At 39.4% G+C, this 22,398-nt stretch overlaps 1 protein-coding gene across 2 annotated transcripts; it reads right to left on the reverse strand.

Moving 5' to 3' along the window:
- Nucleotides 1–595: 595 nt before the first annotated feature.
- On the reverse strand, nt 596–21,231 carry add3b (adducin 3 (gamma) b). Of its 2 annotated transcripts, none has more exons than XM_072436650.1 (15): nt 20,877–21,231; nt 12,008–12,241; nt 10,931–11,075; nt 7,953–8,104; nt 6,944–7,024; nt 6,254–6,403; nt 5,926–6,069; nt 5,343–5,441; nt 4,706–4,879; nt 3,257–3,517; nt 2,988–3,104; nt 2,670–2,759; nt 2,463–2,586; nt 2,148–2,240; nt 596–1,930 (listed from the first exon to the last, which is right to left on the reverse strand). In XM_072436650.1, the coding sequence occupies exons 2-15, from the start codon at nt 12,194–12,196 to the stop codon at nt 1,671–1,673; spliced, it is 2,079 nt and encodes a 692-aa protein (XP_072292751.1). In that variant the 5' UTR covers nt 12,197–12,241; nt 20,877–21,231; the 3' UTR covers nt 596–1,670. The 2 variants fall into 2 exon arrangements, with proteins under 2 accessions (XP_072292751.1, XP_072292752.1); XM_072436651.1 differs by lacking the exon at nt 20,877–21,231 and adding an exon at nt 12,992–13,089.
- Nucleotides 21,232–22,398: the final 1,167 nt, after the last annotated feature.

Below are 22,398 nucleotides of genomic sequence, written 5' to 3' on the forward strand. Positions count from 1 at the left end.
TTGTAAAAGTAAGTGCTAACAACAGACACAGCCCTAATACCTATTAAACATGTCTCCGAAAAATAAAAGCCAGAACCACAAATCTTCATTGAGTTGAATTTTGGGGGTTTGATTCTTTTTATTCCTTTTGGCGCCCCCTCCAGCAGATGGCTCTGGCTAGACACATTAAAACAGCAGATGAGGTTCAGTTACCAAGAACTGAATACAAAAAAAAGTGAATTGCCAATATTGCCCTTGCGAGGCTTTAAAATACACCAGGATATGCAGTAGTATGTTACGTAACTACTCAAATAGCAGTAAATGTAGATGGCACTTTTAAACTGTACAAAAACTGAACAAAGATCATAAAATGTACATAATGCCACTAAAGCAACTGTATTTTCTTGTGATTGGTCATTTCTAGTATTGACTTCCAAATGGAGGCCCTACCTTTATACTCTCTTATAGTGGATTATGGTGCAGAGAACACTACTACTACAACTAGACCTTGTCATTGTGGGACATGTATCGCAGCCAAAACAGTCTGCTCTAACCAAACTAATTGCTCCAACTCTGACAGTTAATCCTATGACAGCAATGAAAATATGAGAAGTAGTTAAAGAAAAACAGTATTTATTAGGACACGAGAGCTGTGGACAGTTTTAAGGCAGCCACTATTAAAGAGAAAAGAACCATAGGCAAGAGCGATCTAAACAATAGAGAAATACAAACGCTTAGGCACTAGACTTCCATAGGCCGCACACTCTGTACAGTAAAGACCATGTGCTGTATATAATGTATCTTCAGTAAATACGATTTGTCAAGGTAAATACAAAAGTGTCTAGATAAGTTTATAAGTAAATATATGGAGATTGTACTGTCACAATTGTACTGAAAACATCCACTTTTGGTTTAGTGTAACGCAAAAGAACTTCACATTTAACTATGTACAAAGATTTCTCTCCCTTTGGGTCAAAAATAAAATCTTTCACATTATTGTGAGGGATACAAAAAATGGTCCCCAATGTTTTACAAAGAAAAACAATTCAGTGCACAATTAGCACGACTTTCTGTAGTTTCAGCTCGACATTTCTCAGTCAGATTAAATCTTTTACACTTGCGGTTTAAAGCGTTCAGCCTCGATTCAACTAATTTCACCACTGTCAGTGTAACAAATACAAGTAAGCAGCAATCATACAAACAATGTGGGACAAAAATGAAAAGTTATTATTAATACGTCACATAAACTGGAGTACAGTAATTCACCAAACACTAGTTAAATCCCAACACGTATTATTACATAAAGGTAACTGCAATAAATACAAATCAGACGTTGTAAAAGGCTAAGTATAGATTAGTACACTCTACTAATAAAGGGACACTAAAATTGTTCATCAATTTCCTTTTGCTTTGAGATTACATTCATAAAAGGACTTGTGCAAACGATAAGAAAAGGCCAACAGGTCCAAACTATTTGTTGAATTTGAACTCAGCTATGCAATAGATACAAAACTAGTAAAAACTCATGGCTTCATTTTAAAGACTTGAATATAACTTGAATATTTCCACTTATGAAACTGTTACTATAGATAAGTATCCTTTAGGTGATATATTATTGAGAGAAGCTGCCAACTAAAGCCATTTCACTTTTCTATAATGACTTTCATTCTCTCTCTGCTAGAATAAAGTCCTCAAGATTCTGCCTTCTCTATGTCTTTCTCTTTGTCCTTCTTTTCTTTCTTGCTCTTTTTAAGGAATGAAGGAGTCCGGAACCCCTTCTTTTTCTTCTTGGATTTGGTCTGGCTCTCGGGCGTCTGGACCTCGGCACTTTTGTCTTTTGTCGTTATGGAGATTTCCGTACTTTCTGAAGTGCTCATGCTCAGTTTGGACACGTCGATACTGAGATCTTCATCTACATCCGTGAAGTGATCCTGCCCATTGAGAATAATGTCTGCAACAGATTCAAGCATGTCAAAAATACATCTACCAAACAATTAGAAACAAATGTGCAGTTATTCCTCCTCGTGTGAGAAGGAGGGCAAAGGGCAGAGGACAATGATCCATTCGCTTAATTCCTGTGAACGTTGTAAATCTGCCAAATCGGCTCATCGAGGAAACTGCTGTCGGGATATTTGGCGCTAGAAAAAGACATTGAATTGAATGATTACCTTTAGCTGGAGTCATTATAGGTGACAGGGAGAGGGAGATCGTGGAGCCATCAAACGTGGTCATTTCATCTGCATCTGTCGCATCGTCGTCGTCTGTAAGACAAACATTACCATTAAACAAGAACAAAAGGAGAAAATAACACGGAGAGACTAGCGAAGCACTAAACTGTGACACAGGAATAATTGAGAGGAGATTTCACCCTCATTAAGAAAAACAAATTAGCCGCTGTGATTGGAACGTCTCGAATAAGGACGCTTGGTCAAGTAAGTGTAATCTCTGCTAGGATAAAAACAATTGACTTCTACAATGGTTACCTTCTCGACCCAGCTTCTTCTTCTCCACCAGACTCTTGTATTCCTCCAGCACTTTCTCTGTGACCTCGTTGAAGGGGTTGGGGGGTAGGGCGCGGACATGTGCTTCATCCTCATAAATGAAAGCCTGACAGAAACACATCAGAGCGATTTCAATACAAATGAGACTTGATTTACCCACACACACACACGAGTCCAAAGTGCACTCACTGGTCCTGGTATTGTATCCACCACAATGTCTGCAAGAAGTTGAGACTTTGGTCCGGAGGTCATAAGGTCGCCTCTGTGCTGTTCTTTTATCTGCAAGAATATATATCATGTCATTTAAACGCATCATTCTGTTTTTCTATAGCGGTCCCTAAATATTCAATATGTAACTATGTACTATAATATGAGCATAAATTAGCTAAATTACAAAAAACAGCAAAAACATATTCATACAGGTAAAAATAAAATTACTCTTTTTCATTATTTTGTTTTGATGAAAAGAAACAGGAGATACAAGTCAACACAAAATCTCAAACTCACTCTGTTCCTCTTGTTCAGGACCTCTGTGGGATCAGTATTTAATGGGACAAACTGGTTGGGGTCCTCGATCTTGATTGGGGTGCCACTGCTGTTGCCTGGGTCTGCAGACTTCATCCACTGCAAGGAAAAAAAAAAGAAAAAAAGCAGTCAGTTGCATTCCTACAAACTTCCACAAGAGGGCAGACAAATATTGAGGAAAAACAGCTCAGAACTACAGCAGAAATCTAACACTGCAGAACGTAGTCATTGCTTTTAAGGACTTGACTGACCAAAGTTCTGGTTCTAGGGCTAACGTCTCCATAGGGCGAGTGCTCAGGAACGTTGACCCTCAAGTAACTATTAGGTGAGTTGAGCCAGCGCGTCCGTTCTCTCTGCTGTTTCTGCACAAAAGACTTCAGTGGGCTGCGTAGACCCAGGTCATCCACGTCTGATGGGAGAGCCGAGACTGTGGCAGGAATCTCCACGTCATTCTTTGACCGCGGCTTCTCACGAACAATGGGGTTTCTGTAAGAGTAGCCCGTCCTGTATCCCTAGAGGGCCACACAGAGAAAACAAATATCATACTTTAATAACAAACTCAAACAAGTCAAGCTCCAAGGTTCTTTGGGAACATCGCAAAACAAGTTAAAGATAAAACTAATAAACCCACTGCAAAAAGATACCTAATTAAAATTTAAGGACGCACAGGCCACCCAGAATACACTTACACAATACTAGTAAATATTTTAACGCCGTGTACACAAGCAAGATTTTCACAGACAAGCCAAGTTTCAGAGGGAGAACTTTAAACTTTGATTTAAAATAGAGTACTGTTAACAATACATCAAAGACAGAGGGAAGCAGCTTGAAAACTACTGATGGGAGCCCCACGAGCAGAGTGCGTTCTCAAGTCGACAGCGCTGCAGCACAATCAGAGATAAGCCTACTGTGTTCTGACAGGTGATACCCAAGATGTTTCCACAAACCTTTCATCACCAAAGGCCAGTACATGTTTCAGAAATCTACACATATTTATTACACATTTCATATTTAAGTATCTACTGTACTTAACATGTAAAACAACATGTGTAATGCCAACATATTGTTGTGTCAATACAAAAAATGCTTTAATAGAAAAGTCACTCTTTTCTGGCTTGGATATTTATGTGTTGTAATACATATATTCTTTCTTATACTATACCAAGACTAATCGTGCACTTCTGGGCAGGGCGCTGGTGATGAGTGTACTAGCACTTGCTCTTGGAGAGCTTGGCTGTCATTATGAACATGGCAAAGCTCTTTTTAGAATGTAGTGTGGTGCAGCTCTCACACACACAGATTGTGTGGTCTGTGCTGCCCACAGCAGGCGCTGCCATCTGGAAGCCATGATTTGGGGGAGGGCAGGAGGGCTATGATCACACAGAGCTCGCACAGCTGCAGCCCACTCCAGCCACAGTTGTTAAGATAGTAGCTCACTCAAACTGACTTGTTCTGACATCTTGTATTTCCTCACATGTCAAATACTGGTCATTAGCAGTGTGGTTAGACAGTGAGGCAGAGCCAAGCAAAATGCAGTACAATTCAATTCTCTGGTTAAGTGGGCTGGGAATCATTATGTCTGATTGTTTGGAAAAATTAAATCAAGATATTTTTCATGAGCCACATTTGTATTTGTGCAGTAAAGGCTTGTATGGATGGAAATGTCCTACAGAGCAGGGCAGAGGTTGGGGGTCACTCACCAAGTTGTCCAGCATCCTCATCAGGGACTCAAACTCCGCCTCTCCCACTTTCCATTTGACCTCATTGTCCACGAGGACCCCGGCCGCTGCCACGCCCTGGGTCAGGGGTTTGAACTTGGCTCGGTCCAGGAGCACAAGGTTGTCCACTCCACCAGAGCACGCCAAAGCACTCACCTGAACAGGCCAAACATAGTAAATATACTCTAATACGTTCCACTGAAACTTTAAAATGCTGGTGGTGTTTAATTATAGATAAAAGTGTTGTCTATTGAAGATACCGAAACGTGCTTCAATCCCAAGATAAAAACACAGCGCAGACACAGGTAGCTTGATAATAAAAAGATAAGCCGTCATAAGACGGGCCGATATAAACCAACAATCCCACAGGTTTCAGCTGACTTAGAGCACCATCACTGTGTTAATCCATTTGACCTTTACAGAAGGGGTTTTAATCAGTGTCTAATTGGTTTATTTGAAACAAATCAAATGTATTTAAATTGATTTGAGTAATTATTTGCCACAGCAAATCTCTCTGAAAATAATTTTAATCAAAAATAAATTATTTAATTGAATTAAGCCTCACAGCATCTGATTTAAGTCTCAACATTGCTGTGATACAGTGTACAGAAGGGCAGACCTGGACTTCACAGGCCTGTTGGGAGTGGTACATGTAGTGGAAGGCTTCTTCCACGGTTTCTCCCAAAGCCAGCAGTCCATGATTCCTCAGAATCATCACCTGAGCAAAAAACAAACAAATCATATTCAGAACAATGTAATAAATCATTTCACTTTAACCCATTTCATTGAATCTGTGAATCTGTGCTGCCCAGTGGTGGAGTGGTTATGTCACAGCACACGCATGCCAGGCTCACAGTGTTGCAGTGATGTTTGATTCTCGACCGACAAGTTACTGCATGTCCTCCCTTCTCTCATCCCCATTTCACACTACTTTCCTATCAATAAAGCTTACGGGCAAGCACCTTAAATAAAAAATAATCTGTGAATCTATAGGTCAGACATAATGTTTCATTTATAATGAGTATTGAGCCCAGGTGACCAGATCCTCCTGGCAGATCTAGTGTTGTTGTGTAGTTTGTGGGAGATGGCACTGGGTGTCATTATTTTCTGCTCGGTCTTTTTACCAGCCACAATAATGACACATCTTTACTTATTCTCCCATGTGACAGCAGCACTAAAGGAGTCTGTGGCTATGACAGTACCTTGGCAGTAGGGCCCAGAGCTTTCTGAAACTCCACCTTCTCCTCTTTATTATCCAAGCTGCCATGGTAACCAAAACAGCTCACGTCTCCCAGAAGCAAAGCCTCCTGGGAAATGGGCAGGATTCCACATTTCATCGAGGACACCTGTTAGCAGGAGATAAAAACAACTCAGACTCTGATGCACCAACATTTAAATTAAGATACTTTTTACTCAATGACATTTAACTTAATGTATGCAGTTAAAGTATGCATAAATTGAGTATTCAGCTTTATGGTAATATTATTTAAGAGTAACTTTTCCGTTTAGTGTTAGCTTGGTGGTACTTACAGCAGCTGTAGCCGGGGTTTGCAGGTGGATAATGCATCTCACATCAGGGCGCATGGAGTAAATTGCAGCATGAGGCCCAAAGCCAAAGTGGTCAATAGAGAGATCTGTAGAACCCTGATCGACCACACCTCCGACAATGTTCACTTTCACCTATAAACACAACGCTAGTTAGTCCAAAAGAGGAAGATGTCTCTCTTTTGCCTTAAATGCATATAATGAGAAAAAGCCCCAGGCTACAGTATTTTAGTTTGACTTTTCCCCCTCAGAAGTCATACCCAAGTTCACAGTGGCTTTTGAACATGAGCCACCTGTTATAGCTTTGAGGTACTTAGCCTTTCTGTGTATGCTTTTACTGTCTGACAGAAAAACACTCAGATGTTCCTCTCACGTAAACAAAGAGACAATTACAGACAGGAGGGAGCGGGCTGACAGCCATTATTTACAGGTTGTTTTTGAGAACTGCTTTTGGAGGATCTTGAACTTAGGAAAAATATACTACAGTATCTGTATGCAAAAAATCTACTACCACATTATGCACAATATGAATGATTTATCTACATTAAACAGATAGAGTGGGACATATATTAAAATGTCTTTTCTAGTAAAAAAGAAAATAAATCATGAAGTTATTATAAAATGATCTGATGATTTTTTTGTCAATAAAAAAGAATAAACAGAACATGTGCTTACCAAATTTGCAGATGTGACTTCAGCAAAAGACAAACCCCGCGGGCTGATGAGAACGTGCTCTTGTTCCTTACTCACACGCAGCTATAACACAGGTAAGTCTCTTAAGTGCCATTGATAATAATTAGAACTGTACTGACTTGGAAAAGAAGTGGAGGAGTTTAGGGATGTTAAAGAGGTTATAATCTACCCACCTACAGCACCTCACTTCTCTCGGGCAAAGGTTCCCAAATACCATACAACCATCTCAGGACCCCCACAGTAAAAGGAAATTGACTTCTGTAATCATTTCAAGTCGTAAATCTTTTTTATGAGGTTTATTTGTATATATTTTCGTGGTTTATTATGTTATTTGACCCAATTTCACTAAACCATTCTGTTTTAAATTAAATAAAAGTCAGTCCCAGCACCCACTTTGAAAACCACTGCTCTAGGGGATCATAAACAATATCAATGGCTGGTAAAACTGTATGAAAGACCTAATAAGTCAGAGTTAACCGTCACTGTTCTGAAGACAACTTAGCAAAGATTAGCAATACATTTATAACATTACAACATTTCATTTCAATCATGAATATTGTCATTAGGAACTTTGGAAGTCAAAAACTAGGTGAGTGACTTCCTGAAAATCCCTCCATCTAAAAGTTCCCTAAGCTCTTAAAGCAGGTACAAGCACTTCCCTTATTCAAGAGTACAGAAAAGTGCACCACGGAGAACAGCTTTCACTCGGAGATTCAGCATGTGCTTTGATATCGCTGACTTTCTAGACTCTGTCTTTGGGGACAAACTTTATTTTATTTTATCTTGACATCTCAGGTGTTCATCGCATATTGCACTGCTGCGAATTGTTGCTATGGGAAATGTATTCATATTCAAATACCTGACAGGTTGGCGCTATAAATAATATATAGAGTATTTTTTATGAAGCTGCGTATCCCTGCTTATCCCTTTCAAACACACAAATGTTTAATACACACTGTAAGATGCACTGGAGCATGGTTGTTATACTCACAGTGATGTAGCAGCTTGTAAACCGAGCCCAGCTGAAGAGGTCAACAAGCCTGTAAAGACTGGCCAGCCGGCAGCGATTCAGTTTCTCCCCCTTTACAAACGACGGAGACTCGATGCCGAACAAGTCATTGATGGGGGTCACTGTGCTTAAACCTGAAACCGCACAGAAAGTTAGAGGTTACACACTACTGTATGTACACGGACACTATTTTTAAAGACGTATAGGAATGTTTACGTTGTTGTCGAATGTCTGAAAACATCCCAGGCAACTCGAGACAGAGCAGCTGCAGTTTAAAAAAGGCTTTTCGGAGAATTTCCCAGATATAAAGGCTTGTTTTGGGAGCGCCATACCATATAAATACTTTTATACACTCAAAGTATTTAAAGATATTTCTGGTCTAAACAACAAGTTAGGATCAAGTGGTACGATGGCATTCTAACACTGAGCTGGAGGGCAGGTTAAAATGATGGTTTGTGGTTTAAATCTGAATAATTACCAACCATATTTGCCGGACTATAAGTCGCAGCAGCCAAAAAATGCATAATAGAGAAGAAAAAAACATATATAAGTTGCACTGGAGTATGAAATGTGGTTGCAAGTGTGAAAAATAACAAATAATACCACATATAAGTCGCTCCGGAGTATAAGTATATAAGTATAAATAGTTGCACCCCGGCCAAATCTATGAAAAAAGGTGCGACTTATAGTATAGAAAATACGGTATATCAATTTTAATTTGTGCTGACTCTTTTGAAGAAAAATAAAGTTAAGCATTATTCAAAAACACAAACAAGATTTATTAATGCTGCATTACGCTAATTTTCTGATGGACTTGAACACCTGATGTATCCTTTATGCAAAAAAAACTACTATAATAGTACTGTTTAATTAAGATGTAACATTATCTAGCTAAAGTAAAAATAGTAGGATCCAAAACAAATAACTAGCTAACGTTTGGCTGTGGAAAAACTAACATCAAAACTTACTGGTGCAATTTTATTACTGGTCACATCAAAATCCAGACATTCCGAGATAAAAAGCACATGAACGCAAACAAGTCGGAACCTCGACTTCTCATTTCAGAATCCCGACTTCCCATGACCAACTGCATGCAGCATGCTTTGCCTAGAATGTTCCACAGTATGGCATTAAACTGAACTATTTCCATAGAGACAAACAGCTACACCAGCAGTCATTGCTAATCACAGCAATACAGTATTTTCTAAGCAATACAAACATATGTAATTGAATAATTGCAAGCGAGTTTAATGCAGTATAATGTTCAAAAAGATTCAAAATATGTGGATTTGTTGTGTGGATATTTGTTTCCATTATTGGTCCCTTCACAACGAAATGTAAAACTACAAAACTCTAAAATGTCAAGAACAGAACCCATTTACTGTCTTGCTTTCTTTTGGATTCAAATTGATGGGCGTTGCTCCGGAGCAGCTTGTGACCTCTGCTGAAACATAAGGCGCGCGGAAACATAATGACCGCAGAAGACAGCTGTAATTAATAATCGTAGTTGGTCATGAGGCCAGTGAAATGAGAATATTGACAATGAAGGATTATCAGCGAGTTTGGGTGGTGATTTCCGCAGTCACAAGAGTCTGAGAATTTAGCTGGTGACAATGGCAATAGTCACCGTGGAGACTGAAAACAGACACATGCTACAAGCTGAATTATAAACACTGCTGATGGGAGCGACTCTGGAAAGAATTATATCAGCTCAGATTTGATTTGCAGTAGTGTCACATTCATGTGCATATAACTGATGAAAATAGAATATACTATTATTATTAGTATTATCTTGTCTTACGCTAGCTGTTTTTTATTTTATTTTTATCTTTATTTATTTTTCCCCTCTAATCCTTATTAAGAAATGAGAGGTTCTGTCTATAGGAGTTTTTGTTTATAAGAGTTCTTCTATTAGGAGTGTTTTTTTAAACTTCTTATAAGTGATCTGTCCTTTTCCTCTGTATCTACCTGCGTTGCAACAATGGAATTTCCCCATGTGTGGACAATAAAGGAATATCTTATCTTATCTTATTTTGTCAATTGAGAGAGAAATGTTAACTTAATTGGCAAAAAAAAGCTTACTCCGTGGCAGAGCTACCCAATGAAAAAATTGAGTATAATTATGAGCCTAAGTATTTGAATCAAAATCCTAATTATTCATCTGCTGTCAAAAGTTGTTTAGAGTCAATATAGACTTTTTATCATTTGTGAGTGAGGTTTTGTGGATCATGTTTAAAAAGTCATAGTGATTTACACCAGTGACTTTTTTAATGGTAATATACAACAGAATGTATTATTTTTTACCAACAATGTTTGATTTTTTTTATCATGAACTGATTAAGGCTGAATAAATTGCACAGCCAAACTCCATCCATCCATCCATCCATTTTCTACCGCTTGTTCCCTTTCGGGGTCGCGGGTGACTGGAGCCTATCCCAGTGACTTTGGGCCTTAGGCGGGGTACACCCTGGACAGTGGCCAAACTCCATGGAAAGATAATTTTGCTTCAGGCAGAAATACATATAAAAATACAAGATCTCCAAAAGTACTGCATAAACTTATCAATGTTAAAAATGTATTGACACTAGATACTTATTAGAGCAAGCATTGATGCTACAGAAAATCATATTAAATCAAACAAAATGTAACTTTCCTGAACAGTTTTAGAATTAGCTTGAGTTTTATCCCAACTTGTTTAAGACCGCATGGTAACATAAACCTAGTACTGTTATTTTGTGTTGAAACTACAGTTCATGGTCTAAAAAAGTGATTTTGTATTATCATTATGGTATCAAGATCGACATTGAGAATCAAGCATATTCTGCATCAAAATCGAGTCTGAAATGTTAATACTGTGACCCCACCACTGGAAACTACACTCTAAATTAATATTCTGAGTGAGCTCTAAATCCTGCAGCGCTTCTGTTTTGATAGAGACAATCACACACACAAACACTCACTGATAGGGGAAGTCAAAGGGCCAGCCCCTCCCACGGTGCTGGCCATGAACAGGTCAGCAATCTGTCTCAAAGCCAAGAGACCGGTGGGCGTGTTGCCCTTTGTTAACTGATCGTGGATGAGGCCCTCAAGTTCATCTTTAAACACCTTAGAAACAAAACAACAAAAGAGTGTCAGGATTTAATTCTGTGGATTATGTGCAATAAAGAAGTTGGCACAACTGTGACCATTTTTCCTAGCAACCTGTAGAAACAACCAAAACCTCTGGCCTCTGAGACTTTCAAGGAGCTTATAAGAGGTGTACACAAATCTCTCAGGACTCATGAAACGCCTTTGGCAAAGTGTGAAAGGTCTGACTAAACCAGAAGGCCACGGACCATCACTTTATGCCGTGTACAAGCAGTGAATTGTGTCTGTGGTTTACAATTAAAAAAGGACTATTTTTCTGTGTGCTGCGGCTAAGCTTCAGCATTCTGCCTCCTTCGAGCGCGGTTCCCATGGAGATGAAGATCCACTTGTTGGGCCTGTTATGCAATCATCAGATGAGTGTGGGCTCATTTCCATACACTTCATTGGTGTATTTATCAAACCCTACAGTACAATGCAATGTATTATCTAACCACACTTCACTGTACGATTAGCATATTTCTACTGATAATAAATATATGTTGTGTTGTTGATAAAACATTTAATTAGAGATTGTTTATTGTTTAAAATGTTGTACACTCAAATAGCAAGTCTAATTTCTGTAAATGATTGGGATAAAACTTCCCTGTGTATTTGAGTCTTTTTTTTATGATTATATTGTTTTTGTTTTTCAGATTTTTTTAAATGTCAAAGGTCTAGTACTTTCAGGCCACATATTTCACATGCTAAACCTTTTTTTTTTCTTCTTTTTTTTGGCCAGAAGCATTTTCCCCCTTCACAATGTCTACAGTTCTAATGGCCTTGAAAGAAAAAGGAGCACATGCCATCTAAAGGCATTTCACTCAGGCTTGGCTTAAAAGCAGCGCTATTACTCATAGGTGGTGAAAGCTTGTGTGTAGGAGGTTTGCTGTGAGGAGCTGCAGGCTACATACTGGACTCCGGAGAATCTGTGTGACCCGCTTCTTTTGACCCATCATGTTGAAGTCCTGCCTCAGGTCTGGGGACAGGGCCCTGCCGCGGAGGTGCTCCGGGTCACCGTCATCCAGCCGGTCCTTAGAGCAGCCGCTGGACAGAGGGAGGGTCAGAGAGGCTGCTGACGGCCGTACATCCACCAGGCTCATGCTGCCAAGTTACTGTCACCGAGAATGGAAGGAGTCCAGTGAAATCTGCACAAAATGGGAAAACATCAGAGGTCATTTTGTGTTCTGTCAGTCAAGCCAAAGCATGTGATTTCGACAGAAAAGATAAAGTGACTCATGTAATTACAGGAATGGAGACAAAAGAGCACTGAACAATGTTATGATTGATGCTGCTTTGTACACGGTTTATAACTCTGCAAATGGATGGGTTTGGACCGGAGTTAGTCATGGATGCTGGGCGCGACAAGCATTTTCAAATAATCGTTTTAGAAGTTTACACACTTAACAACAGGAACCAATCTACCCCAGCCCCTCTTCAAAGTTACACCATAAGCACACATTTTATAACATTTTGTTCCCTGCAACGCGCCAATTGAATTTACATCCCACAGTGTGAAAACAGTCCCACTTTCACACAGCAGCCAAGGAACTGAAAGAGTATAAGAGCAGTAAACAAAGACAGGCCTCATGTAAATCAACCTATTATTTGGAGAAGCACTTCAAAGCCTCAGCTCGAGCACGTCGTTTACCTGCAGTGGGGGTTTTCAAACAAACTTTTTTTTAAATTTTTTTAAACATAGCCAACAGAAAACCCTCAAAGATAATTCGATAAAGATATATAAAAAGAGAGAAAAATACAAAAAAAAAAATATATATATATATATATAAATTATACCTGCAACTTGACACAAACGTCGCGAGATTTCAGACTTCACTTTAAAGCCGCCAAAAATAATCCACATTAAAGTTGCACTCCCGAGTTTTTTTTTTATTTACCTCCAAACGCACTTCTTTCCCGGCTGAAGTCCTACCAAACGACGCAAGCGCGACTTTCCCGGTTTGAAAAGTTGAGAAAACAAGATATAAAACCAAAAACGAGACTGATTTGTGCTTCTTTTTTCACCCCCAGTCACATGGGTTAAAGGAGCTCGCGGCAGTTACCACGGCACCCGGAGCACGAGCTGCGCGCTGCGGCTGCTCAGAGGAGCCGGAGCGGAGAGGGGAGAGCGCGGGAGAGAGGCTGCGGCAGCATGGTGGTGCTGCTGGTGGAGGAAGAAGGAGGATGTGGGTGTGTTTGTGTGGGAAAAAGGAAAAAGTGGCCCATGTGACTTCACTTATCCTCCCACCGGGGGCTCGTGCATACAGCGGGACAAAGGGAATGGCCCACTCCTCTCTGTCCTCAGCTCGGTGCGCACTTCTGCCCAGTCCCACGATAAAATAGTAGTTTCATGTCGGTGTTATAGCGTTATAACGGTTTCATACGTGGTCTTATACACATTTTTAAATTGGGTTTAGCATAGTTTTGCTTTGGACCCGGATCAATTCAAGTTTAGTCCTTGTTTGAACCTCATTAAGAATCATAGTTGTCCAGATGTAGGTCCACCACTCCTCATAAGATACACTATTTTCTGACCATTTTGCTTTATTATGGTTATAATTCTTCACTTCTGGGCGACCTTTAAAGTCTATGTGTCAGGTCAAACTACACATTTTACTAATTGTACTTCAGATTTTACTTAACATTTAGCCTGTTTGTTGCCAGTTTTACCAATTTTGTAAAGTTTATAATGTTACTTCCTGTTTGGACATGGGCAACAAATATGACAGGTAATTGTATAACTGTTACCTAGCAACCATAATGAAAACAAGATCCAAAATCCATATAAATTACATAATAGTCATGATCAGACAAATAATAATACAATTTAACACCTTTTTTGTTGAATTATTGGTTTAAATATAAGTATAAGTGTGAATTGTCCTTGTGTTTTCATTGTCACGTCGCATTTTGATGACATCACATAGGGACTCGGCACTACTAACTACACATTTTCTACTTTTATTCTTCAACATTTCTCCACAATCTAGTAAAGTAAATCTATGATAAATATTAAACACAGGTTCTCTCTTACCAAACTTAAGCCATACATATAAAAACATGAGAACCTGTCACATACACTTTAAGATATTATAGAAGTTAGGCTTTTTCTCACCACCCAAATAACAATACTGCTGGGATATCGCACAAAACGTAATCTACAGAATAATGCATTTTTATACATAACACATAAGAATACAAGTGTTGAATTGAACAAATGATTGCTTTTAGTTTCTGTGTGTCTTGTATTTTGAAATATTTGTTTAAGTTAGCCTCACACGCACACACAGTTCAATTCAAGTTCAATCTTAACTCTTATTTCTACCTATTCAACCGCGCTCTCACTCCTCTCTTCCCTGCATCCCAGATATGCCTTTTTATAGTTTACCGGTAGTTGGTTCTGGTCCTGGTCTTAACACTTGTACAATACTTTAGAATACACAAGGATAACCAGTCTGGATCCCAGGCCATTTCCTCATTTATAGTAGATTTTAGTCTGGATTTCGTCATGGTTTCGCTTTCGGCTCAGTTTGTTCCTACTCATGCAACATCTCATCATTCCAAAGTTTTTAAGATGGCTCACAGCTACAGCCATATACCTCTCTAACAGTCTAAGTTGTCAGCCGAACACAAATCAAGCTATAGGTCTGTCTTAAATTTTGAATAGCCAATTAAAATTAGAATTGAGGTGAAGAGTCTATGGTGCCAGGTCAGAATTATATTGTCGAATTGGCCTTCGAAACCAGGTCAAGATGCTTTGACCTGGTTTGTGGTTAATATCTTTGTGATTACTGGCTCCATCTATGACACGTAGCCTTGTGTCCTTTCATTGAACTACTGTCTCGTGCCTTATTGGGGCCGTATGCGGTTCAATCCCAGCTTCATCAAGTGAATAATGTCATTGTGTCACTGGGCAAGACACTTAACCCGCCGCACGTCCAGTGTCTGATGTAAAGAGTATTGAAGGTAGAAAACCGTTCACATACGGTCTAAATAACGTGCGTTTCTTTGGGCTTCTTTTTTGGAAGGTTTCTTGCAATTTAATTAATCGCAGGTTACGGTTTATTGGACTTGCTCCTCAGAGGCATTTTCACCTTATAAAAGAGGTTTTTTTAGTCTTTCAATTCTGTTTCACTTTAAAGACCATGTAATGACTGAAATGCAAGCCGTTAACTTTTAAAGGCGTTTTTTTTAATGTTAAATACTTTTTTAGAAATCTCAGCTCTTGTTCAGCTTCGACACACAATGTTCCACTAGTTGCTTCTTTTTGGGGTGCGGGGTCACTTGTTTCAGGCTTTTTCCCCCCCAAAGGCTTGATAATCTCTGAAAATCAGGCAACCCTGACTGTAGGGGGATCAAAATTTCATCAAGATTGATATTCAGTCAGCTCTAATCATCAGTGATATGCTTTTTTTTTATAGGTATTTATTAATCGAGAGGTCTGTCAGTAAAAGCATGACAGGAGAAGGAGATTTCAGACTTTCAAGGAAGAAATTTGACAGTTTTATGTTTTGAATGGCAATTAATCATCTTGTTAGTGCTCAGAAGATTAATATTGAAGACATTTTTATTTATTTACCATCAGAGAAATTAAACTTGAGTATTAAATAGTGATCAATCAATACGACAGAAAACAAATACTTCTTTGTCATATCGCCCAGCCCTACCTGATCCGTTGTGTGCAAGCTAAGGCCATGAAGAAGGTATAAATCTTTCTCAAGTTCTGAATAAAAACGTCTGTGATTCTGTCTATTCCCTCGTCCTCCCCCCCAGTCTCATTCTGTGTGATTCATTAACTCCCAACACCTTATTTCATAAATAGCCAGCCTCGCTTGTTCCCACAGCCCGTAAGTGGTGCACTTCATCAAAGCTTCAGCCAGGCCCAGCAATAGCAAAGTCTGCTCATATGTGCCCCTCTAGAAGTCTGCGTCTGCACTCAAACTTTTCTAAAACAGCGGATGTTTGCTCAGAGAAAGAAATGTAACACAGATGCTGTTTTAGAGGACTATAATGATAAGTTTGTAGGCTATGTGCTTTGTGACGTGAACCTATGTTAAGTGCATTACAAGCTGAACTGTCAAGCACAATGTCACAGTTGATGTTGAGGTCTTTGGAGTTCGTTCCAATTTGATTTATTCCTCAAAGAAGAAACATATGCATTTTCCCTTTGTTTTCCAACTTTTCTTCTACGTCTTTTTCAGGTCCCAACAAACTACTGCATAAAACATGAAATTGGTAATAGCTCCGTGACTGCATATATATTAAAGGGCCTAAATCTTCTGAGAAAATGGATCGACTCTGCCCCTTCCTGTACGGCCCAGATGCAGGTATTTGAAACCTTTTGAGGGTTGACATCTTTTTCACCGAAGGACACTGTTTAAAGTATAGCTGACCTTCGTTTAATGATTTATGGGAGGCTTAAAGATGGTTGCTGTAATACATTCAGCCTGGATTGGCAGAGGGGGGTAATAAACCAAACTGTAATGCTTCCATAAATGAAACTTGGGGATATTGGCAATATAAACATAGTCATACCATAATTGCTATTGATTGCCATCGCAGGGATGCTGGAATACAAACTTGGCATCTATGTATATGTAGTTGATGGGCTTTAGTATTTACTTGATTAGTAGAATTATGTTACACATTTATTGAACTTTAGTAGAAATGACATCAGTAGGACTATCACATACTGTTAGCATCAGCATAGTGTGACTGTTGTGACATGTTCTATAATGTATATACTGTTTTCTTAGGTCATTCAGTTGACGCTCCAGATCAGACAGCTGCAGGTATAGTGCTACTCATGCTTTTCCTATTATCTATGAAGATGTATTACCCGAGACCTTATCTTATAACCCAGTGTTCTGGTGGGTGTTACTCACAAACAGATGTTGGAGAAACACATGTTCAGTCTGTTCAAACATTTGTTTTCAAGCTAAACAAACATGGTGGCTTAGTGAAAACGCTGCTAATTTCTGCTGAATTCAGTAATTGTTATTTGATCAACAAAACACTTAGGCAGAATTGATTTGCTGTGAGCTGGAGCACCGACTCTTCTGCATTGGGCCATTAAGTAGTGGTTGATTTGCCAGCCTAATAGAAACAGTGTATGACGTGAATACATCTACCAGTGTTAATTGCAGTTGCACAATGTATACGATAATGTGTGTTTATATTGCTCTTCCAGGGCATTCCAACTTGACAAGCAGGCAACTTATGGGTAAGTACATAAATCACAAGATGTGCATATCACATTAAATAAAGATTTATAAATTAGTTTACATTTTAGGTTATGTAAATGTTAGATTGTTGCCAATATTATGATACATCTTGTGCCAATAAACTATATCAGGCCCATGTTATTCCAAAGTTACCACAGGTGTCACACCTTCTGCTTGTATTAGTTTACATAGGGCTGCAGATCTCGACAGAAAATAAGTTTGTTAGTTAATAAGTACACAGTCTGCAAAGCCGTTCCGCAGCTGGCCACAGGAACGGTGCATTGTGGACTTGTTGGTTCACATGAGTATTGATTTTGATTTTACACAAATCAATCTACTTTATTATATTTTAACGGGGAGACATTTCCCTTGTTCTTCTTTTACGTGAACCGAATTCCTGCCAAAACAAAGTGACAAATACAGTTGTAAGGTTATTTAATTTGAGATGGTCTTTCTAGAATAAGGACAGAATCACTTTTTAGACTTGAATAAAGACTGGATAAAAGTGTTTTCTGTTCGAATATACTGTTTTCTTCCTGCATCTGTGAATGAACAGCAGGGTTAACCCTTGGTAGGGCTGCGCGGTGGTATCCTAGTACAGATCAATCTAGATTTTAGATTTGATCACTTATTACTTTTTATTTAGTATTATAACTGCTTTTAGTTATGATTTCATGAAGTTAAACTATACAGATATTTAATCAAACCACATTTTTCTGACAGAGAAGCTGTGGACGTCTCGATTCAAAGACCATATCATAGACGTTTAGACATGACTGAATCTTGATTTCTTGGTCTTTCGATTACTTGCCCAACCCTAGTTTTTGGAGTGAAATATCGGACTGGTAGCAGTGCATTTTGCCAATACTGAAGCTCATAATGCCAATATTGGTACAATATACAGTATTGGAGCATCTCTACCTTTCTGTTAAATATTTCAAGTTGAGTGTCATTTGTCTAGTTAGTATGAGTGGAGTCTCATTTTGCAGCTTTCTCAGCTCAAGCTAAGCTAATATTCCCACAGTCAATACGCTCAGCCCCCGCAGTTAATATTCATAAGTGCGAGTTATTGCCCGTTTAATCACAGATAGAAATCTCAATTTAGCTGAGAAAGATTTGGAGAGCGAGGGATGGTTTCTATCCAGGACTGACATGACAATTCCAGGAAGTAATGTGGAGTCTGGGAGGCGGAGCACATTGGTGGATGTATGTGTGGGTTTAATGAAAAGCAGAGGTTTTTCTCTGTGGAGCAGAGTGACCCCTGAAACCCTGCCTCCCTGATTCTGGCTTCTCGCCCCCTGAAAGTGCAGGCTTAAATGTCTGTATACACACAGATGCGTCACAGCCCTCCTCCCGATAGCTCGCATTCCTGCTGACTATTTGAACTTTTCAGCGAGGGCAGCCTATCTTGAAACAATTGACCAAATGTCTGGTGTCATTAGTCGGCGTCTCATTCATACCGATTTCTGTGGAGGATATTGATGTCTGCAGATAAAGGCAGACTTATGTCTCGTCACAGAACCCTGCAACCCCACTGGCAGCAACTTATACACAAACACTGTCCACATAAATGAATCACAGAAGAATACACAGAAGCATATCATTTTCTCTACACCAACACAAAGACAAACTGAAATTAATTCATAAGTCTGCATAATTTTTAGATGAAATCAAAATTGCTTTTCTCAAACTATCATGAACTAAATCTGCTCTTGTATTGATTGTTACGCCTCAAGTCAAAATCATCACATACTTCAATCTTAGCCCTGCAGTGAACCCGCTGTCCAGGAAAAATAAATAAGTCTTGTTTTCAAAATAACACTGAGACAAATAGATTCTGATTAGATTGAAGTAGTCACGAAAGTCGGATCATGAACACCAAACTTTTGAGGACAGAGCTGAGGACACAGTAGGTAATCTACTTTGAAAAACAACTGGGACTGGAAGCTTTTTAAAGACATATGATGGGAACACTGATGTTTAGTTTAATCTTTATTTGTCAGGGACCATGTACAAATAAAGGATGATCCGCCTGCACTAGATTTAATTACTGTAAATTGAATTAAATGATATAAACTATAACATCTCTCTCTGCTTCCTCGGTGCATCTGTCCACTACATTCTCTGAACCAAAACTGGTGCCAATCACTGCTATGACACAATTTTTCTGATCGTTATCAGACAGGTAACCATGGAAACCAATGTATTATGCTGTATCTGTTAACGCCACACTTATCAGCACATACTTGGTCAGTATAGAATCAACAGTGCTCCACAACACTTACCCTAGGTCTAGAAAATGTATCCTGACAACACTCACGATGTACAATTTTTATAACGCTGACTTTTGACCTCAATGTACATTAACTTTCTTTCTGAACACTCTTGAGACAGTTATTTACACAAAATAAACATAATTAAATCAATGCAATAATACATGTCACATTGGTGGTGCACGGTAAAATTTGCACAAAAATGTCATATTAAGTTGTAATTTAGTGTATTGCATTAAACTGACTCCAATAGTTTAAGTTGACTACTTAATCTGAGAGGAAAACATAACTCCTATTGTTCCTGAGAACTGTCTGAATCTGTGATTGCAGCGTGCTAAAAATGGTTTGGGGTCCACTCCCACTGCTGAGTGGGTGGCAACAGCTCAGGTCACTTTGAACCTAAAACAATTTACATTGTTCGAGTTGGATGGGTGCCGTCAGAGTATTTGGTTGTAGAAGTGTGTCAGTGCGCTCCAGATCCTAATCACACACACAACACATCAGTGGTGTGGAATGAGACATACTTCATTTGTTTGTCTATGTAGAGGCTGTTGTCTCTGCTGCGGTTGACTTTGGATGGGCTCCATGTTGAGAGATTGAGCTGTTCTGTGGGAATGGTTTAGATTAAGATGTAAAAAAAAAAAAAAAAATGTTTGAGTTCCTAAGCAAGACAACTCTGTGTTACAATCTGGCAAACGTCCAAACTCAGCAGTGTCGCAGCGGAGTCGAACAAAACGTAACATCCATAAAAGATAAACACTGCTAATTGCAAACTAACTGCTAACGTGCTATTTTGCCAGGAGACCGTGTGTGGGTCATGACCTGCCTTTTTGAGTTTTACGAGTGTCTATAATTCATATCACCGCCTCCATACTATTATGAGATCCTGAGCTGCCCAGGCCCACATCTTAAATCAGCAAATGCTTGTTCGGAGTAATGTTTCTAGAGTCGTGACTCTAAGTGAAAGCAGCTGTTTAGGCGAGTGCAGCTGAGACTGATGATGCAGCTGCAGACTGGCCAGTTAGGCAATAAAGAGCTAACATGATGTGAGTAAACTTTATGCCCTGATCTCTACAAAGCGCCGTAAATAACAGGGAAGTAGCAACAACTGAAACATGATCGGTCAACAATTCCAAAACTCTATTTGTGTCAGGCCTTCATCAGCGTCATAAAAACATAGCGTGTTACAATATCTTTAAAAGGAAAAAAAACATCTATTCCTTTGACGCTCGCTCTTGTATGTGGCTGTTTGAATAGCTAAAAAGATGAAAAATAAAGCAACTTACACCGTCGCCGGGATGTTTGCGCCTTTCCTGCCGGCTGCCGAGGAAGATTTCTTCACCTTCTGCCTCAAAACTCCCACAAAATCCTGCAGTTCTTCCAGATAGCTGCTTACATTATCACTTTGAAGAAGGTCATCTGCTTTTTTCTCAGACGAGAGCCAACCGGCGGCTGCTTATTCTCAAATGGAAAGCTAGGGGACTTGTCAGAGGTTCTGAGCAGACCACGCTCTACAGCAGATGGGAATGGAGAGGACCAAAAAGGAAAAAATGGGAGGGCAAAAAAAAAATCCACCCCCGGTATCTAAATATAAGGCCTTGTGTTCTCGTCTCAGTTTGTTTCTAAGACAAATCAATCCATCTCAAACAAGTCTGTACTTTGGATAGTGAGATTTTTCAAACTGCATGTTCACGGTCTAAATACTCCTTGTTGAAGAGGACTTTAGCTCACAGCGAATGTTTGACCGCAATCACCTCCTCCCACATATTCTCTCAGATAGCATGAGTGGGATATTGTGCTCTCCCTTTTCTCGGCATAGTCTCTGTGCTGCAGAAATGTACTGCAAAAGTGAAAGAAAGCAGGAGCATGAAGAAAATGACAGGCCGTGGTAACTGCAAAGGTTGTGTTATCAGGCAGGGCACATTTGAAAACAAGGATCTCAAGGTGAATTGGGTTACAGAGTGCACAATGAAAAGAATAAGCACAAAGAACATGATGGCACAAAAGCACAAAATAACCTTTTATGCACTCTCTTCGTAATGCAATCGCTTCATGTTATCATCCTCATTAACAGATATTATCATGTTTGTGAAAATGGCTTCATTTATGGGTAAAACCAAAAGGAAATGCTTGTTCTGCCGAGTTGGCATCGGCTTACAAGTTAAATTTGGACATTTACTGAGTTTCCCACCCAGTATGTTTTGTTGTCTTTGCAAAGGCTGATAAAACATTCATTTCCTGAGCTCTCTGCAGTCGCTGAGCCACACCCCGGTGGACCATCCATGGTCAAAAACCTCACGCAGTCAGGTCAAAGGTCATGCTGCTTCTCAGGCAGTTAGCTGAGTAAACATTCAGCCAGCGAGTGTCTGGAAATATTCCCTAAACTGCGATAAATCTCACTCATTGAGTCATTCTTTTTTACCCTTCCCACACACAGAACGAAAACAGGGAGGGTTTTATGAACAACGGCTGGGGAGGTTTAGAAAATTACAGTCAAAAATATTCAAACTTATCAAACAAAATGCCTGCACTACACTGCCATCTAGTGAGGGCTTTACAGCATAGGTAATGACAGCTTAACATGTCACCTCTCCTCTTACAGGCGTGTGTGTTATTTTGTAGATTCTGTTTTTAGACAGGGCTCAGCTAGCGAGCCTGAAATGAGGAAAATAAGGAGCATGGGGCTGAAGCATGTCACAGTGTGGCTGGTGGCAGTGGGCTGGAGATTTGGTGACTCAGGCCATAACAACGTGTCACTGGGGAACAAATAAAGGACAGCTAAAATAAATGTATACATATATAGCGCTC

The sequence above is a fragment of the Eucyclogobius newberryi genome, unplaced genomic scaffold (genome assembly GCF_026437365.1).
Source record: "Eucyclogobius newberryi isolate DKJ021-1_F unplaced genomic scaffold, fEucNew1.0.hap1 SCAF_8, whole genome shotgun sequence".
Classification (NCBI taxonomy): domain Eukaryota; kingdom Metazoa; phylum Chordata; class Actinopteri; order Gobiiformes; family Gobiidae; genus Eucyclogobius; species Eucyclogobius newberryi.